Source organism: Lepidochelys olivacea, assembly GCF_965140295.1.
Source record: "Lepidochelys olivacea isolate rLepOli2 genome assembly, chromosome: 1".
Lineage (NCBI taxonomy): Eukaryota > Metazoa > Chordata > Testudines > Cheloniidae > Lepidochelys > Lepidochelys olivacea.
In genome coordinates, this window is record NC_140411.1 from 213187014 (window position 1) to 213205401 (window position 18388).

General features: G+C 49.6%; 1 protein-coding gene and 1 long non-coding RNA gene across 6 annotated transcripts in view; one reads left to right on the plus strand and one right to left on the minus strand.

Moving 5' to 3' along the window:
- Positions 1-1464: 1464 nt before the first annotated feature.
- LOC311514043 lies at positions 1465-16675 on the minus strand. Of its 2 annotated transcripts, XR_014709812.1 has the most exons (4): positions 16570-16675; positions 13163-13431; positions 12532-12804; positions 1465-2038 (listed from the first exon to the last, which is right to left on the minus strand). It is a non-coding gene; the product is annotated as an uncharacterized lncRNA (long non-coding RNA). The 2 variants fall into 2 exon arrangements; XR_014709813.1 differs by lacking the exon at positions 16570-16675 and having other exon boundaries at positions 13163-14450.
- The window catches only part of LRRC23 (leucine rich repeat containing 23), a 32608-nt gene continuing 17793 nt past the window's right edge, over positions 3574-18388 (plus strand). Inside the window, exons 1-5 of one of the 4 annotated variants that reach the window (XM_084616286.1) lie at positions 7731-8065; positions 8181-8288; positions 8477-8589; positions 14494-14747; positions 14843-14973. In XM_084616286.1, coding sequence (XP_084472412.1) covers positions 8190-8288; positions 8477-8589; positions 14494-14747; positions 14843-14973 — 597 coding nt within the window. In that variant the 5' untranslated portion in view covers positions 7731-8065; positions 8181-8189. Of the gene's footprint in view, positions 3810-7730; positions 8066-8180; positions 8289-8476; positions 8590-14493; positions 14748-14842; positions 14974-18388 lie in introns of those variants that run through there. The other 3 variants (XM_084616287.1, XM_084616289.1, XM_084616288.1) reach the window with 3 other exon arrangements.

An 18388-nucleotide genomic window follows, 5' to 3' on the forward strand; every position in this document is an offset into this window, starting at 1 on the left:
TTTTGCGCCTTTTTTCAGTGCAGACGCCATAGCACTGGGAACATGGAGCCCGCTCAGATCAACGTGGCAATTATGAGCACTATACACACCACGTACATTATCCAGCAGGATATGCAGGACTATAACCTGCAAGAAAAGCGAAACCAGGAGAGGAGCAGGTGACTGCAGCGTGGTGACAAGAGTGATGAGGACATGGACATAGACTTCTCATAAAGTACGGGCCCCTGCAATCTGCACATCATGGTGTCACTTGGGCAGGCTCATGGTGTGGAACGCTGATTCTGGGCCCAGGAAACAAGCAGAGTGGTGGGACCGCATAGTGTTGCGGGTCTGGGATGATTCCCAGTGGCTGTGAAACTTTTGCATGAGTAAGAGCACTTTCATGGAACTTTGTGACTTGCTTTCCCCTGCCCTGAAGCACAATACCACCAAGATGAGAGCAGCCCTCACAATTCACAAGCAAGTGATGATAGCCCTGTTGAAGCTTGCAACGCCAGACAGCTACCGGTCAGTCAGGAATCAATTTGGAGTGGGCAAATCTCGCTTGTGGGGTCTGCTGTGATGCAAGTGGCCAACACTATCACTGAGCTGCTGATATCAAGGGTAGTGACTCTGAGAAATGTGCAGGTCATAGTGGATGGCTTTGCTGCAATGGGATTCCTTAACTGTGGTGGGGCGATAGACGGAACCCATATTCCTATCTTGGCACCGGAGCACCAAGCTGGCGAGTACATAAACTGCAAGGGGTACTTTTCCGTGGTGCTGCAAGGACTGGTGGATCACAAGGAACGTTTCACCAACATCAACGTGGGATGGCTGGGAAAGGTACATGACGCTCGCATCTTCAGGAACTCTGGTCTGTTTTAAAAGTTGCAGCAAGGGACTTACTTTCCAGACCAGAAAATTACTGTTGGGGATGTTGAAATGCCTATAGTTATCCTTGGGGACCCAGCCTACCCCTTAATTCCATGGCTCATGAAGCCATACACAGGCACCCTTGACAGTAGTCAGGAGCTGTTCAACTATAGGCTGAGCAGGTGCAGAATGGTGGTAGAATGTGCATTTGGGCATTTAAAAGCACGCTGGTGCAGTTTACTGACTCGGTTAGACCTCAGCAAAACCAATATTCCCACTGTTATTATTGCTTGCTGTGCACTCCACAATATCTGTAAGAGTAATGGGGAGACGTTTATGGGGAGGTGGGAGGTTGAGGCAAATCGCCTGGCCGCTGATTACACGCAACCAGACACCAAGGCGGTTAGAAGAGTACAGGAGGGTGCGGTGCGCATCAGAGAAGTTTTGAAAACCAGTTTCAGAAATGGCCAGGCTACGGTGTGAAAGTTCCATTTGTTTCTCCTTGATGGAAACCTCCCTCACCCCGGTTTCACTCTACTTTCCTGTAAGCTAAGCACCTCCCCTCCCCCCTTCGATCACCGCTTGCAGAGGCAATAAAGTCACTGTTGCTTCACGTTCATGAATTCTTTATTTATTCATGACACAAATAGGGGGATAACTGCCAAGGTAGCCCAGGAGAGGTGGTGGAGGAGGGAAGGACAAGGCCACACAGCACTTTAAAACTTATTGAATGCCAGCTTTCTGTTGCTTGGGCAATCCTCTGGAGTGGAGTGGCTGGGTGGCCGGAGGCCCCCCCACCGCGTTCTTGGGCGTCTGGGTGAGGAGGCTATGGAACTTGGGGAGGAGGGTGGTTGGTTACACAGGGGCTGTAGCGGCGGTCTGTTCTCCTGCTGCCTTTCCTACAGCTCAACCATACGCTGGAGCATATAAGTTTGATCCTCCAGCAACCTAAGCATTGACTCCTGCCTTCTTTCAGCAAGCTGACACCACCTACCATCTTCAGCCCGCCACCTCTCCTCGTGGTCATATTGTGTTTTCCTGCACTCTGAGATTGTCTGCTTCCACATATTTTGCTGTGCTCTGTCAGTGTGGGAGGACAGCTTGAGGTCAGTGAACATTTCATCACGAGTTTTTTTTCACCTTCTAATCTTCGCTAGCCTCTGGGAAGGAGAAACACATCCAGCTGGTGAAGGGGAAAAAAAAAAAAGGAGTGGTATTTAAAAAGACACATTTTATAGAACAATGGGTACACTCTTTCACGGTAAACCTTGCTGTTAACATTACATAGCACATGTGCTTTCTTTACAAGGTCGCATTTGGCCTCAAGTTGCAGTGGGAGAGGTTTAGATTGGATATTAGGAAAAACTTTTTCACTAAGAGGGTGGTGAAACACTGGAATGCGTTACCTAGGGAGGTGGTAGAATCTCCCTCCTTAGAGGTTTTTAAGGTCAGGCTTGACAAAGCCCTGGCTGGGATGATTTAACTGGGAATTGGTCCTGCTTCAAGCAGGGGGTTGGACTAGATGACCTTCTGGGGTCCCTTCCAACCCTGATATTCTATGATTCTATGATTCTTATTGAGGGTCTGCTGGTTTGGTGTGAGAGATCACACACGCAGTGCCAGGCAACAGAATTCGGCTTGCAGGCAGCCATGGTAAGCCACAGTCTTTTGGCTTCTTTAACCTTCATAACATGTGGAAATGGTTTCAAACAGCAGCGCCCTCATTTCCTATACGAAATAGCCATTAGGTTGGCCATTAAAAATGGGTTGGTAATTTAAAAGGAGGGGCTGCGGTTTCTGGGTTCATGTGCAGCAGAAACCCAACTAACCCTCCCCCCCCCCCCCCCACACACACACAATTCTCGGGGATGAGGGCTTCACCCCTCCCCCCACCGCGTGGCTAACAGCGGGGAAGATTTCTGTTCAGCCACAGGCAAACAGCCCAGCAGAAATGGGCACCTCTGAATGTCCGCATACTAAAACCACCCTATTTCAACCAGGTGACCATGAATGATATCACTCTCCTGAGGATAACAAAGAGAGATAAAGAATGGACGTTGTTTGAATGCCAGCAAACACCGGGACCATACGCTGCAATGCTTTGTTCCGCAAGGATTCCTGACTACGTGCTACTGGCCTGGTGTGATAAAGTGTCCTACCATGGAGGACGGAATAAGGCTGCCCTCCCCAGAAACCTTTTGCGAAGGCTTTGGGAGTATATCCAGGAGAGCTTTATGGAGATGTCCCTGGAGGATTTCCGCTCCATCCCCAGACATGTTAACAGACTTTTCCAGTAGCTGTACTGGCTGCGAATGCCAGGGCAAATTAATCATTAAACGTGCTTGCTTTTAAACCATGTATAATATTTACAAAGGTACACTGACCAGAGGTCCCTTCTCCGCCTTCTCGGTCTGGGAGCCCTCCTTGGGTGGGTTCGGGGGGGTACTGGCTCCAGGTCCAGAGTGAGAAACAGATCCTGGCTGTTGGGGAAACCGGTTTCTCCGCTTCCTTGCTGCCTGCCACTTCCTCGCCCCCAAAACCCGCTTCTGTGTTGCCTGCCACTTCTTGGACGGAGTCAAAGCACAGGGTTGGGGTAGTGGTGGCTGCACCCCCTAGAATGGCATGCAGCTCATCATAGAAGCGGCATGTCTGGGGCTCTGAACCAGAGCAGCCGTTTGCCTCTCTGGTTTTTTGGTAGGCTTGCCTGAGCGCCTTAATTTTCACGCGGCACTGCTACAGGTCCCTGTTATAGCCTCTGTCCTTCATGTCATTGGAGATTTTTTCAAATATTTTGGCATTTCGTCTTTTTGAACAGAGTTCTGCCAGCACGGATTTGTCTCCCCGTACAGCGATCAGCTCCCATACCTCCCGTTCGGTCCATGCTGGAGCTCTTCAGCGATTCCGGGACTGCATGGTCTCCTGTGATGATGAGCTCTGCATGGTGACCTGTGCAGGTGAGCTCGCCTCGCTGGCCAAACAGGAAATGAAATTCAAAAGTTCCCAGGACTTTTCCTGTATACCTGGCCAGTGCATCTGAGTTGAGAGTGCTGTCCAGAGCGGTCACAACTGAGCACTCTGGGATAGCCCCCGGAGGCCAATACTGTCAGATTGCATCCACAGTACCCCAAATTCGACCCAGCAAGACCGATTTCAGTGCTAATCCCCTTGTCAGGGGTGGAGTACAGAAATTGATTTTAAGAGCCCTTTAAGTCGAAAAAAAGGGCTTCGTCGTGTGGATGGGTGCAGTGTTAAATCGAGATAACGCTGCTAAATTTGACCTAAACTCGTAGTGTAGACCAGGCCTGAGACCACAGACCCTGGAATACTCAGGAGGAATTGTGTACTGGGATGATCTTTTGATTTCTTTGCCACCACTAGAACAAAGTGCATCTCATGCAGGGATTAGAGCAAGATGAGGCTCTGGTCTGTTGGTTTCCTGCTCCTTCTATCTTGCTCAGCACTGCCAGATGAGGAGTTGAGCAAAAGCCCATGCAGGTGAACTGCAAAGGGAAAAAATGGAATTTGTGCCATTATTTTGCTTCTTCATGGAGAATAGAGAGTCCTGAAAGAACTTTTTTAAGTGGGAAAGAGTGGGTGGGGCTCTGGGGCTCTGCTTAATTTTTAATTTTAGAACTGTCAGGAATGCCAAATCTCATTTTCCCTACTTTTTGCTGCCAGCTCCTTAGAGGACACAGATACATGGAGTGGGAGTTCTCTGAGTGGGTCACTGAAGAGTCACAGAGTGTTAACCTCTTTTTGTTAAAGATCCTTCTCCAAACTATTTGTTAGGCATTGTATATGGTTAGGTGTTAAAAAAAAGTTTTACACAGCTTGAATTTAAAAAAAAAAATCCTTTCCCCTCTTAACGAATCTGATTTCATAAGAATACACATTCTCCAATCCTCTGTAGAGTCTTCCAGGAAAAAGAAAGTAGACAAGACCTGAATTGTTATTGTAAAAGTCAGGCTGGAAAAAAATTAAACACAAACAAAAGCCTTCCAGGTCTTTTTAAATCCATCAGAATAAAAGGGAAGGCGCGGGGAGAGGGGGGAAGCACACAAGCCCTTCCCCTCCCCACCCCCAGAACTGATTTTCCAGATTACTTTACAGGGTCCTTAAACCATTAGCAATTGAATGTAAGAGCATATCTAGTATGGTCTCTCCAGGGTTTTCTGCAGGATTTAGAGCTGGAGGGGATGGGCCAAAGCATGTGATAGATTACAAAGGGTCTGAAATGTCCGATGAAGAAACCCCCTCATGATATAAGCATAATGACTGTGGGTAAACACAGAATCAATGGGATGAGCCCCTTCACCACATGGTGTGAAATCAGTCTGGCAAAGTCCCATGAGGAGAAGGGACCCAAGGCAGGATTGTTCCCAGGAGTTTGCCCAAGAGATGGAGAAGCCCCATCATATAGCATCTAATCCATTTCCTCACAGGACACAGTCAGGGAGACAGCATGGGAGCAGAGAGGTTGATCTGTGAGCCAACAAGGTAAATGGCAGCTGAAACAGTGTGAACAGAGGAAAGACAGAATGTGAGTAGGGCCCTACCAAATTCATGGTCATGAAAAACAAGCCATGGACCCTGAAATCTGGTCTCCCCCTGTGAAATCTGGTCTTTTGTGTGCTTTTACCCCATACTATACAGATTTCACAGTGGGAACCAGCATTTCTCAAATTGGCGGTCCTGACCCAAAAGGGATTTGCAGGGGGGTTGCAAGGTTATTTTAGGGGGGTTGCAGTATTGCCACCCTTACTTCAGCACTGACTTCAGAGCTGGGTGGCCACAGAGTGGCAGCTGCTGGCCAGGCACCCAGCTCTAAAGGCAGTGCCCCGCCAGCAGCAGTGCAGAAGTAAGGCTGGCAATACCATACCATGCCACCCTGACTTCTGCGCTTCTGCCTTTAGAGTTGGCCAGCCGGAGAGTGCCGTCTGCTGACTGAGGGTCCAGCTCTGCAGGCAGCAGCACAGAAGCAAAGATGGCAATATCATATCATGCCATCCTTCCTTCTGTGCTGCTGCTGACAGTGGCTCTGCCTTCAGACCTGGGACCTCGGCCAGCAGCCGCCACTCTCCAGCTGCCTAGCTCTGAAAGCAGCGCCACCACCAGCAGCGGTGCAGAAGTAAGAATAGCAGTACTGCAACCTTACCTACAATAACCTTGCGACCCCCCCCCCCGACTCCATTTTGGGTCAGAATCCCTACAATTACAACAATGTAGAATTTCAGATTTAAATAGCTGAAATCATGAAATTTACAATTTTTAAAATCCAATGACTGTAAAATTGACCTAAATGGACCATGAATTTGGTAGAGCCCTAAGTATGAGGCAGCAACTGGAGCTGCAGGAGAGGTGGAGGGATGGCAGGAGCAGGCTTGTATTGGGGAAGAGGAGCAGGCTTGTATTAAGAGAGGAAGTACCAGAAAACAAAAAGAGGTTAAGAAGGGAGGGGATCATGAGAATGGAGGCAAAGGAAGTGAGCAGCCAGGAGGGGATGGGGCCAATTAAGTAGGAGGAGAAATTAGAAGTGGAGAGTCTTCAAGGAACCACAGAGTCTGGATCAAAGGAACAGAGGGAACTGTGGGGGAAGAGGAAGTAGAATTTGGCAGATCTTGTTGATCAGCAGTCAAGTGATCCTGCACAGAGAGGTTGCAGGAGCAAACTGGGTTTTTGGCAAGATTCCTAGGTGACAGATGGACTATGGGGGCTGGGGCTTAAGAGGCACATTGAACAGTGACCAGAACAGACTGAATCAGTCCAGTCCCTTGAACAGCAGAACACAAGAGTCACAGCTTGTGTAACAGGAACATTAGGGTTGTGAAACAGTGTACATTAGAGATCATGGAAATAGCACCTTGGACACTGGTATTAGCTGCACTCTGGTGGTGGCTGGACAGTCACTGACAGCGAGCAGAGATGGGTTCTACCTGAATGTTTCCCAGCTGATGCTTGTAAACATTGTGGGTTCAAAACAGGGGTGCTGGAACAATTTGTAGAGTGAGGGTGCTGAGAGCCATTGAATCAAATTGTAAACCCTGTACATAATGGAAACCACTTCAAGTCAGGGGTGTGGCAGCACCCACTGCATCACTAGTTAAAGTACCTATGGTTCAAAATGATTCCAAAGCTTAACTGACAAGAGATCAAAAACGTCAATGCTGGATCCACAGATGCTGCTCGGCCAGCACAGTGCAGCCACAGCATGGCCTACCTGGGTCAACACTAGCACGGCTCTGCTTCAACCCCAGCACAGGGCAGCCACAGCACCAGCATGGCCTGGCCTGGCTAGCGCCTCTCATTTGGAGCTGCTGGGCTCTGCAGAGCGGGCCATTTCTGGCAGGGGTTCTGGAACAGCTTTTTTAATGGGGGTGCTGAGAGCCACTGAACCAAACTGTAAACCCTGTACACGATGGGAACACTTCAAGCCAGTGGGTGCAGCAGCGCCCCTCGTTCCAGCTCCTATGATTGCTGGTGCTCCGTCGGCCATGCTAGGTTGCAGCCCCCTGGGCAGAACAGCGAGTCCTTCCCTCCAAAGCGCTGCACCCCCCGACCCCTCCTTTACAGCACTATGACCACATCACAGCTGCCCCCTGGCCCCACCCCAGTTCCTAGGCCCGCTGGCTCCTGCCTTCTCCCCCCTGCTTGTTCTCACCCCATCATGCAAATCGCACACCACCTCCTCCTATCAAGTGACAGCCAATCAACTTCTGAGTCTCTCCTGTCTGACTCCTGCCAACTTCCTAGGAATTCTGGCCCACAGGGACTTGTCAATCACCAACTGTTGCCATGGCAGGAGATCCTGGCAACAGTTCCCACCCATCTCCTGGGTTTCCATAGCAGCAATAAACAAACCCTCCCCCTCCCTGCAGGTCCCAGGCTCCTGGAGCAGCTCAGAGCTGGGGTCAGGGGAGCTGTTTTGTTGCCCTGGTGCCAGTCTGGACCTAGGTCTAGGGCACCAGCTGGTGCTGGGATACAGGGCTTCTCCCCTCTGGTCAGCAGGCCCCCTCTGGCCCCAGCTGACGCCCCATCCCCACCTTGTGGAGATTTCTCAGGGCCCTTTGTGTGCAGCAAGGTGGTGTGTTCTCAGCAGGACTGGGTCTGCATCAGTGTGACTGGGAGCCTCTGCACAGACTGAACTCCTCTCTCCCCTCAAAGGGGGCCCCCAGCGCAGGCCAAGGCACAGCAGCCAGGAGCACGGGTGTAGGTAGGGCAAAGCTCTCCTCACTGCTGGCAGCCAGGGTTACACACACGCCCTCAGGGGCTGCTGGTCAGGGCTCTCTGGCTGGAATTAAATTATCTTCTAATGGGGCTTTTTCTAGTCTCTGAAGATGTCAGATGAGGAGTTTGAGGAGGACTACGGTGCCAGTGAACAAGAAAAGGAGGGAGAGGAGGGGGAGGAAGAGAAGGAGCCAACAGAGGAGGAGGAGGTAAGGAAGCCTGACATGGAGAGAAGGACCCTGAGCGTGAGGGGAGGGAATTTGTAAGGGACATGGCTGGGGTTAGGGGTGAGCTGGGAGACTGACCCTGCCTTATTTTTGTGTGATGTTATCTCTAAGTCTCTCTTTCTCTGACTGTTTGTTTCTGTCTCTCTCCATTCCCCACCTCCCCCCTTCAGAGCTTGTCTCCCCGCCTTCTTACAGAGGAGATCTTGAAGGAAGGCCTCTCCCTCTTGTGTAAAACTGGCAATGGCTTGGCTCATGCCTATGTGAAACTAGAGGCAAAGGAAAAGTGAGTGTGATAACATGCACAGTCAAATCCTCCTTCCACCCAACCCACTGGCAGCAGGGCAGAAGTCAACACCCTTCCTGCAGCACCCTTTCTAGGTGGATGGGAGTAGGTTGGGGGAGAAATTCTGGAACAATGATTAATGGGGAATGGATTGCAGTGCCCAGTAGTGTGGGCTTCTTTCTGTATGGGCTGTCAAGGTTGGTGGGGCATCCCACTCAATATCCTGGATAGATCACACTCTGAGTTACCTCTGACTTTACCCTGGGATGATGGGAAGGGATATAGGTTTTGGGGCTGTAATAGAATCATAGAATATCACGGTTGGAAGGGACCTCAGAAGGTCATCTAGTCCAACCCCCTGCTCGAAGCAGGACTAATCCCCAACTAAGTCATCCCAGCCAGGGCTTTGTCAAGCCTGAGTTTAAAAATATCTAAGGAAGGAGATTCCACCACCTCCCTAGGTAACGCATTCCAGTGTTTCACCACCCTCTTAGTGAAAAAGTTTTTCCTAATATCCAACCTAATTCTCCCCCAGTGCAACTTGAGACCATTACTCCTTGTTCTGTCATCTGCTACCACTGAGAACAGTCTAGATCTATCCTCTTTGGAACCCCCTTTCAGGTAGTTGAAAGCAGCTATCAAATCCCCCCTCATTCTTCTCTTCTGCAGACTAAAGAATCCCAGTTCCCTCAGCCTTTCCTCATAAGTCATGTGTTCCAGTCCCCTAATCATTTTTGTTGCCCTCCGCTGGATGCTTTCCAATTTTTCCACATCCTTCTTGTAGTGTGGGGCCCAAAACTGCACACAGTACTCCAGATGAGGCCTCACCAATGCCGAATAGAGGGGAACGATCATGTCCCTCGATCTCCTGGCAATACTTCTACTTATACAGCCCAAAATGCTGTTAGCCTTCTTGGCAACAAGGGCACACTGTTGACTCATATCCAGCTTCTCGTTCACTGTAACCCCCTAGGTCCTTTTCTGCAGAACTGCTGCCTAGCCATTCGGTCCCTAGTCTGTAGCGGTGGATGGGATTCTTCCGTCCTAAGTGCAGGACTCTGCACCTGTCCTTGTTGAACCTCATCAGATTTCTTTTGGCCCAATCCTCTAATTTGTCTAGGGCCCTCTGTATCCTATCCCTACCCTCCAGCGTATCTACCTCTCCTCTCAGTTTAGTGTCACCTGCAAACTTGCTGAGGGTGCAATCCACTCCATCCTCCAGATCATTTATGAAGATATTGAACAAAACCGGCCCCAGGACCGACCCTTGGGGCACTCCACTTGATACCGGCTGCCAACTAGACGTGGAGCCATTGATCACTACCCGTTGAGCCCGACAATCTAGCCAACTTTCTATCCACCTTATAGTCCATTCATCCAGCCCATACTTCTTTACCTTGCTGGCAAGAATACTGTGGGAGACCGTGTCAAAAGCTTTGCTAAAGTCAAAGAACAACACGTCCACCGCTTTCCCCTCATCCACAGAGCCAGTTATCTCGACATAGAAGGCAATTAGATTAGTAAGGCATTACTTGCCCTTGGTGAATCCATGCTGACTGTTCCTGAACACTTTCCTCTCCTCTAAGTGCTTCAGAATTGATTCCTTGAGGCCTGCTCCATGATTTTTCCAGGCACTGAGGTAAGGCTGACTGGCCTGTAGTTCCCAGGATCCTCCTTCTTCTCTTTTTTAAAGATGGGCACTACATTAGCCTTTTTCCAGTTGTCCGGGACTTCCCCCTGATCACCATGAGTTTTCAAAGATAATGGCCAATGGCTATGCAATTACATCCGCCAGCTCCTTTAGCACTCTCGGATGCAGCGCATCCGGCCCCATGGGCTTGTGCTCGTCCAGCTTTTCTAAATAGTCCCGAACCACTTCTTTCTCCACAGAGGGCTGGTCACCTCCGTCCCATGCTGTGCTGCCCAGTGCAGTAGTCTGGGAGCTGACCTTGTTCGTGAAGCCAGAGGCAAAAAAAGCATTGAATACATTAGCTTTTTCCACATCCTCTATCACTAGGTTGCCTCCCTCATTCAGTAAGGGGCCCACACTTTCCTTGACTTTCTTCTTGTTGCTAACATACCTGAAGAAACCCTTCTTGTTACTCTTAACATCTCTTGCTAGCTGCAACTCCAGGTGTGATTTGGCCTTCCTGATTTCACTCCTGCATCCCCCAGCAATATTTTTATATTCTTCCCTGGCCATTTGTCCAATCTTCCACTTCTTGTAAGCTTCTTTTTTGAGTTTAAGATCAGCAAGGATTTCACTGTTAACCCAAGCTGGTCGCCTGCCATATTTACTATTCTTTCTACACATCGGGATGGTTTGTCCCTGTAACCTCAATAAGGATTCTTTAAAATACAGCCAGCTCTCCTGGGCTCCTTTCCCCCTCATGCTATTCTCCCAGAGGATCCTGCCCATCAGTTCCCTGAGGGAGTCCAAGTCTGGTTTTCTGAAGTCCAGGGTCCATATTCTGCTGCTCTCCTTTCTTCCCTGTGTCAGGATCCTGAACTTGACCATCTCATGGTCACTGCCTCCCAGGTTCCCATCCACTTTAGCTTCCCCTACTAATTCTTCCTGGTTGTGAGCAGCAGGTCAAGAAGAGCTCTGCCCCTCATTGGTTCCTCCAGCACTTGCACCAGGAAATTGTCCCCTACACTTTCCAAAAACTTCCTGGATTGTCTGTGCACCACTGTATTGCTCTCCCAGCAGATATCAGGGTGATTGAAGTCTCCCATGAGAACCAGGGCCTGTGATCTACTAACTTCCGTGAGTTGCCGGAAGAAAGCTTCATCCACCTCATCCCCCTGGTCCGGTGGTCTATAGCAGACTCCCACCACGACATCACCCTCGTTGCTCACAGTTCTAAACTTAATCCAGAGGCTCTCAGGTTTTTCTGCAGTTTCATACCGGAGCTCTGAGCCGTCATAATGCTCCCTTACGTACAATGCAACTCCCCCACCTTTTCTGCCCTGCCTGTCCTTCCTGAACAGTTTATATCCATGCATGACAGTACTCCAGTTATGTGAGTTATCCCACCAAGTCTCTGTTATTCCAATCGCATCATAATTCCTTGACTGTGCCAGGACTTCCAGTTCTCCCTGCTTGTTTCCCAGGCTTCTTGCATTTGTGTATAGGCACTTGAGATAACTTGCTGATCGTCCCTCTTTCCCAGTATGAGGCAGGAGTCCTCCCCTCTTGCGCACTCCTGCTCGTGCTTCCTCCCGGTATCCCACTTCCCTCAGGGCTTTGGTCTCCTTCCCCCGGTGAACCTAGTTTAAAGCCCTCCTCACTAGGTTAACCAGCCTGCTTGCGAAGATGGTCTTCCCTCTCTTCGTTAGGTGGAGCCCGTCTCTGCCTAGCACTCCTCCTTCTTGGAGCACCATCCCATGGTCAAAGAATCCAAAGCCTTCTCTCCGACACCACCTGCGTAGCTATTCGTTGACTTCCACGATTTGACGGTCTCTACCCAGGCCTTTTCCTTCCACGGGGAGGATGGACAAGAACACCACTTGCACCTCAAACTCCTTTATCCTTCTTCCCAGAGCCACGTAGTCTGCAGTAATCTGCTCAAGGTCATTCTTGGCAGTATCATTGATGCCCACGTGGAGAAGCAGGAAGGGGTAGCAATCCAAGGGCTTGATGAGTCTCAGCAGTCTCCCCATCACATCGTGAATCCTAGCTCCTGGCAAGCAGCAGACTTCTTGGTTTTCCCGGTCGGGGCGGCAGATAGATGACGCAGTCCCCCTGAGGAGAGAGTCCCTGACCACCACCACCCGCCTCCTTCTCTTGGGAGCGGGGGTCCTGGAACCCCCAACCCTAGGACAGTGCATCTCTTGCCTTCCAATCTACGGAGTCTCCTTCTGCTCCCTTCCCTCAGACGTATCATCTAGTCCACTCTCGGCATTAGTACCTGTGGAGAGAACATGAAAACAGTTACTTACCTGTATCTGCGTTGCTGGTACATGGATGCTCCCCTTTCTTTTTCTGGAGGTCACATGCTGCCAAATTTCTTCACTGTTCTCCTGTCCCCGCTGCACAGCCTGCTCTGAATCTTCAGAACGTTGTGTCCGTAGAAGCATATCCTGACATCTGTCCAGGAAATCTTCAGTTTCTCTTATGCAACGCAGGATCGATACCTGTTGCTCTAGACCTTGAACCTTCTCTTCCAATATGGAGACCAGCTTGCACTTTGTACAGACAAAGTTGCTTCTGCCCTGTGGAAGAAAGACAAACATGGCACATCCAGTGCAGGTCACAACAGCTGAACACTCCCCATCCATATTACTTTCCTTCTATGAGCTTCCTCAGGAGTTGTAGTAACTACTCAGGGAAGCCGGCAAGATGTAAGCCTCAGTGGGCTCTCCCCAGGTGAACTCCCAGGCAAACTCCCTCTGTTAGCCTCTCTGCTGTTTGCTGCTCAGCTGGTTCGCAGCTGACTGGCTTTTTATAACAGTCAGGCCCACTCAAGGCTCACCTGGAACAAAGCACTCCCAATTCACACTTTTCAAACAACCAGTCAAGCACATGGTCAAATTGTCAAACTGTCCCCACAACAGACACTCAGATACTCACCAACACAGCCTCCTTAATGCAGCCCTTAGCGTACCTCCTCTCAGGCAGATCCCAGGCAAACTCCCTCTGTTAGCCTCTCTGCTGTTTGCTGCTCCTTTGTCACTTTGTTAGTGGCCCTCCTCCCTCCCTGTGTCTGCTTCTCCCAAGTCAAAGCTGGCACCAGGAGATGACTGGCCAAATGGAGTTCAGCTCGTTGGGCCAGCAAAGCATTTCTACGGCTCTGTCTCTCTGGTTGGACTCCCAGGTTGCAGCCGGCCAGACATCATGTCCTTGTGGAGACATCACCACAGTTAGCCAGCCCTAAGTTACCTCTGAGATACCCCATTCCAGATCACTCTGATCAGTAGGTTCACGTAGATGCCCAAATACATTGTTGAGAATACCAATATCAACATCCAGATAGATATGACTGGGTAGATATGACAGATGGATAGATAGATGGATGCTCCAAGAAATGCTCTCAGCAGCTCTCCTCTTGTGAATAGTGGGGAGGCTTAGATGACATCCCTGGAGCTATGCCCTTTGCACTGATTCCTGGAGCTGTTCAAGTGACTGTCACCACCAAACTCAGCAGCCACCTGAATCATCCTCTTCCTCACCCACCAGTTGTAATCCATGGACCCATAAGTGTCCTGGGGAGGACATTCTTGGGAGACTTTGGAACTTGCATCCCTGTGAACTGAGTCCCATCCTGGCCATGTCCACCAGGTACTAGAGAGACCTTCCTGTCTTTCATTAATCAGGAGCAGACCTTTCTGTTTTGCTGGCCTGGGTGGAAAATGTTTTCTGCACCCTATGCCTGAGTGGCCCTGCCAAAAGAAAAGAAAAGAAAAGAAAAGGCCAGACAATCAGGAGAGGTTGGGGACCCCTGGAAGTTGGTACACAGGGCAACTGCCCTGCTCGCCTGCCCCTAGAACCAGCCCTTGTCACTAACTATGCATTCCAGCCTCCTGGCCCTGCAGCCTGGTCCTTCCCCATCTCCCTTTTTCCCCCACCCAGCCCTCAATGCTAGGACCACTATCTGATGGACTTATCTATTCACAGCCTCTCTTGTTTCCTCCCCTCAGTTTCTGCCAGCTGACAGCTCCTTCTGCATTTCTGGGAGGGGGCTCCACCTAGGGGTCACTCAGGGGCTCTGTTTCCAACCCCTCTGCTCACTCCACGATCTGCCTTTTCCCTCCTTCTGGTCTGGAGAAGCTTCTCTGGACATGAAATGTAGGTGAACTGCAGAGGAGGAGACTGGCTCCCCAACAGTGGGGAGGGGCAGAGTGGAGGAGAGGGAGGGGAGGAAGAAAGCTGGATGTTTGTTTCACATCCTCATCCTGTGCTAGGGACCTGACAGATATCAGCCTTCTCCAGAACTACATTCACTTGCGTTATGTGGACTTGTCAGAGAACCAACTGCGAGATCTGTCTCCTCTGGGTAGCCTCATCCACCTTCTGTGGCTGAAGGTGGATGGGAATCGGCTGACCAGCACCCGTCTCACAGAGCTGCCCTACCTGCAGATTGCCAGCTTCGCCCACAACCGCATCAAGGACACAGAGGGCATTACCCACCCACGTCTGGGCAGCCTCAACCTTAAAGGTAGGTGTGTACCAGGCCTCACCACAAAGAAGTGCTCCTTGCTGTGTGCTGGGAAGGGAAATAACACTTTTGCTGCTTCCTTCTCTGTCACTCAGGGAATGAAATCCAGGTGATATCGGGTCTGGATCCAGGGAAGCTGACAAACCTGCACACGGTAGAGCTGCGAGGAAACAAGCTAGAAACCACCGCAGGGCTGCACCTGCCCAAGCTCAAGAACCTTTACCTGGTAAGAGCACCTCACTGCAGGGGCATTATGCCACAGAGAGTGGCGTAGAGACTCCATTGGGGTGTCCATGCGCCAGTGTGGTGGTAGGCCAGCACTGTGCAGCCTTGTCAGCCTGAGAGATTAACATGTTTCAAAAAGTCAGAGGGTCACAATCAATTCTTTGGGGCAGATTCTATGACCTATTGTGTTCCTGTCATGCTCAGTCAGTGCAAAGGGAGCAGAAACCACCTGCAAGTTCCCTGCAGAGAACTGGGGAGCTGTAACCTGTTGGCTCTCAGCTTCTCCTTTTTAACCTATCCCCTCTGCTACCGTGGGTAGTGGTATAGGGGAGAATAGCATGCTGTGTCAGGTGCTCTCCTAGGCTCAGGTGGAGCAAGTCAAGCTCCTATCCTGCACACTCTGGGGCTCCCACAGCCGGCAATGGAACAACCAGAGCTACTCACTTCTGTGATGCAGCAGGCAGCCTGCACGGAAGCTGCTGAGCAACTGCAGCAGATAAAGCACTGCAGGTGCTCAGAGACCTCCCAGCTAGACCTGCTCCTGCGGCTGCAGGGGATGTGACTCCCTTTAGCTCCCCTGTGACCCTCACTCCCATCCCTATTTTTCATTAGTTGTACCCCTGGAATTACTTGAGATCTGGGTCTGGCAGCTCCTCCCCTTAGGTTTGGGGAAGGGAGGGACCTTTAGATGTGGGTGGGCTTGTGCCCATCCGCTCCTAGATTCTCAACAGGAACAAGGTATGTAGCCCACTCTAGATACCTGCACTCCCATTTCCCCCCCCTTTGTCTCCAGAATCCTTTGATTTTTGGGTCCAGTAGCTCCTCCCCTTAAGCTGGGGGAGGGGGCTTTATATGTGGGCATCCCCCTGATCTTCAATAGGTGCAGGATATGAGGTGTGAGGCAGGTAGGGAGATGGTGCTGTCTTCCTTCTCTCTGACAGGGCGGATTCCAACCCCAGTTTTGAAAGTGTTGTGCAGGTTTTCTTTGAGAATGAAGACTGATAGGTCAGAGAAGGAACTTGTCAGCACCTGAAAGGATTGCATCTTGGAACAGCTAGAGCTAGAGCAGCCAGGAGGAGAAGCTATTCTCCTAAAATGCTACCACAGCAGCATTTAATTTCAGAAAGGGGGACTACACAAAAATGCAGAAGCTAGTTAAACAGATATTAAGCTATAGTGTGAGTGACCTTAAGCTTTATAAAGGGAGATTTCAGTAAAGTAAGATTAGTCAAAAAGACCCTAAGTTAAAAGTAAAAGTAAAGTCCTTAGAAGTTGACACTTCCTCTGCTGAAATCACTGCTAGCCAGTCAGCTGACTGATTAACCAACCACTCAGTTAAGTGGATAGATTTAAAGAAAACCCTGTTACAACAAAATACAAAACTGAGAATAGCAGAATAGAAATGACTCTGTCCCCATTACTACATTTAAAGAAATGGTGACTCAGACTAGCTGAGACAATTTTACTAGAACAGTTTGGCTAAAATCAAAACAACCTTCAAAGCATACAATTAAAACAGTTATTTTTCCCCCAATTTCCTCTTGCTATAATTAGCATTGCTTTGCTTCCCTGTTGGAGGGTTAACAATATCACTAACCTGCTGCAAAATGCTTCAGAATTAGGGACAACAGCCAGCCTCCTGCTCCTGGACTCAGCTTCTCCCAACTCACACAGGGCATATGGCCCTTTGTAAAGCAGCTACCCTGACTGCTTACTCTCATGGAGTCTGATTACAGCAACAGGGAACCTATTGAACCAGACCCAAAACTACTACACCCAATTCCAGAAGCTTCTGGATGTGGAGTGCTTAATCTGCCTAGCAACAATGACCCAAACACAGCTCACTCCTACCTCCCCTCATTGAGTCTCCTAACTAGATATCTCCCTATTAGCACGTGTTACACTTATACATAGATGCTAGAAGTCTAAATACTAAAATGGGTGAACTAGAGTGCCTTGTTTTAAATGAGGAGATTGATATATAATAGGTATCACAGAAACATGGTGGAATGAAGATAATCAGTGGGACACAGTAATATCAGGGTACAAAACACATAGGAACGACAGAGTAGATTGTGCTGGTGGGGAAGTGGCACTATATGTGAAGGAAAGCATAGAGTTAAATAAAGTAAAAATCTTAGATGAATCAAACTAACTTGAAGGGGAAAGGAGTCCAGGAGAGCTGGCTGTATTTCAAGGAATCCCTGTTGAGGTTACAGGGACAAACCATCCCGATGAGTCGAAAAAATAGTAAATATGGCAGGCGACCAGCTTGGCTTAATGGTGAAATCCTAGCGGATCTTAAACATAAAAAAGAAGCTTACAAGAAGTGGAAGGTTGGACATATGACCAGGGAAGAGTATAAAAATATTGCTCAGGCATGTAGGAATGTTATCAGGAGGGCCAAATCGCACCTGGAGCTGCAGCTAGCCAGAGATGTTAAGAGTAACAAGAAGGGTTTCTTCAGGTATGTTGGCAACAAGAAGAAAGCCAAGGAATGTGTGGGCCCCTTACTGAATGAGGGAGGCAACCTAGTGACAGAGGATGTGGAAAAAGCTAATGTACTCAATGCTTTTTTTGCCTCTGTTTTCACTAACAAGGTCAGCTCCCAGACTGCTGCGCTGGGCATCACAAAATGCGGAAGAGATGGCCAGCCCTCTGTGGAGATAGAGGCGGTTAGGGACTATTTAGAAAAGCTGGACGTGCACAAGTCCATGGGGCCGGACGAGTTGCATCCGAGAGTGCTGAAGGAATTGGTGGCTGTGATTGCAGAGCCACTGGCCATTATCTTTGAAAACTCGTGGCGAACCGGGGAAGTCCCGGATGACTGGAAAAAGGCTAATGTAGTGCCAATCTTTAAAAAAGGGAAGAAGGAAGATCCTGGGAACTACAGGCCAGTCAGCCTCACCTCAGTCCCTGGAAAAATCATGGAGCAGGTCCTCAAAGAATCAATCCTGAAGCACTTGCATGAGAGGAAAGTGATCAGGAACAGTCAGCATGGATTCACCAAGGGAAGGTCATGCCTGACTAATCTAATCGCCTTTTATGATGAGATTACTGGTTCTGTGGATGAAGGGAAAGCAGTGGATGTATTGTTTCTTGACTTTAGCAAAGCTTTTGACACGGTCTCCCATAGCATTCTTGTCAGCAAGTTAAGGAAGTATGGGCTGGATGAATGCACTATAAGGTGGGTAGAAAGCTGGCTAAATTGTCGGGCTCAACGGGTAGTGATCAATGGCTCCATGTCTAGTTGGCAGCCGGTATCAAGTGGAGTGCCCCAAGGGTCGGTCCTGGGGCCGGTTTTATTCAATATCTTCATAAATGATCTGGAGGATGGTGTGGATTGCACTCTCAGCAAATTTGCGGATGATACTAAACTGGGAGGAGTGGTAGATACGCTGGAGGGGAGGGATAGG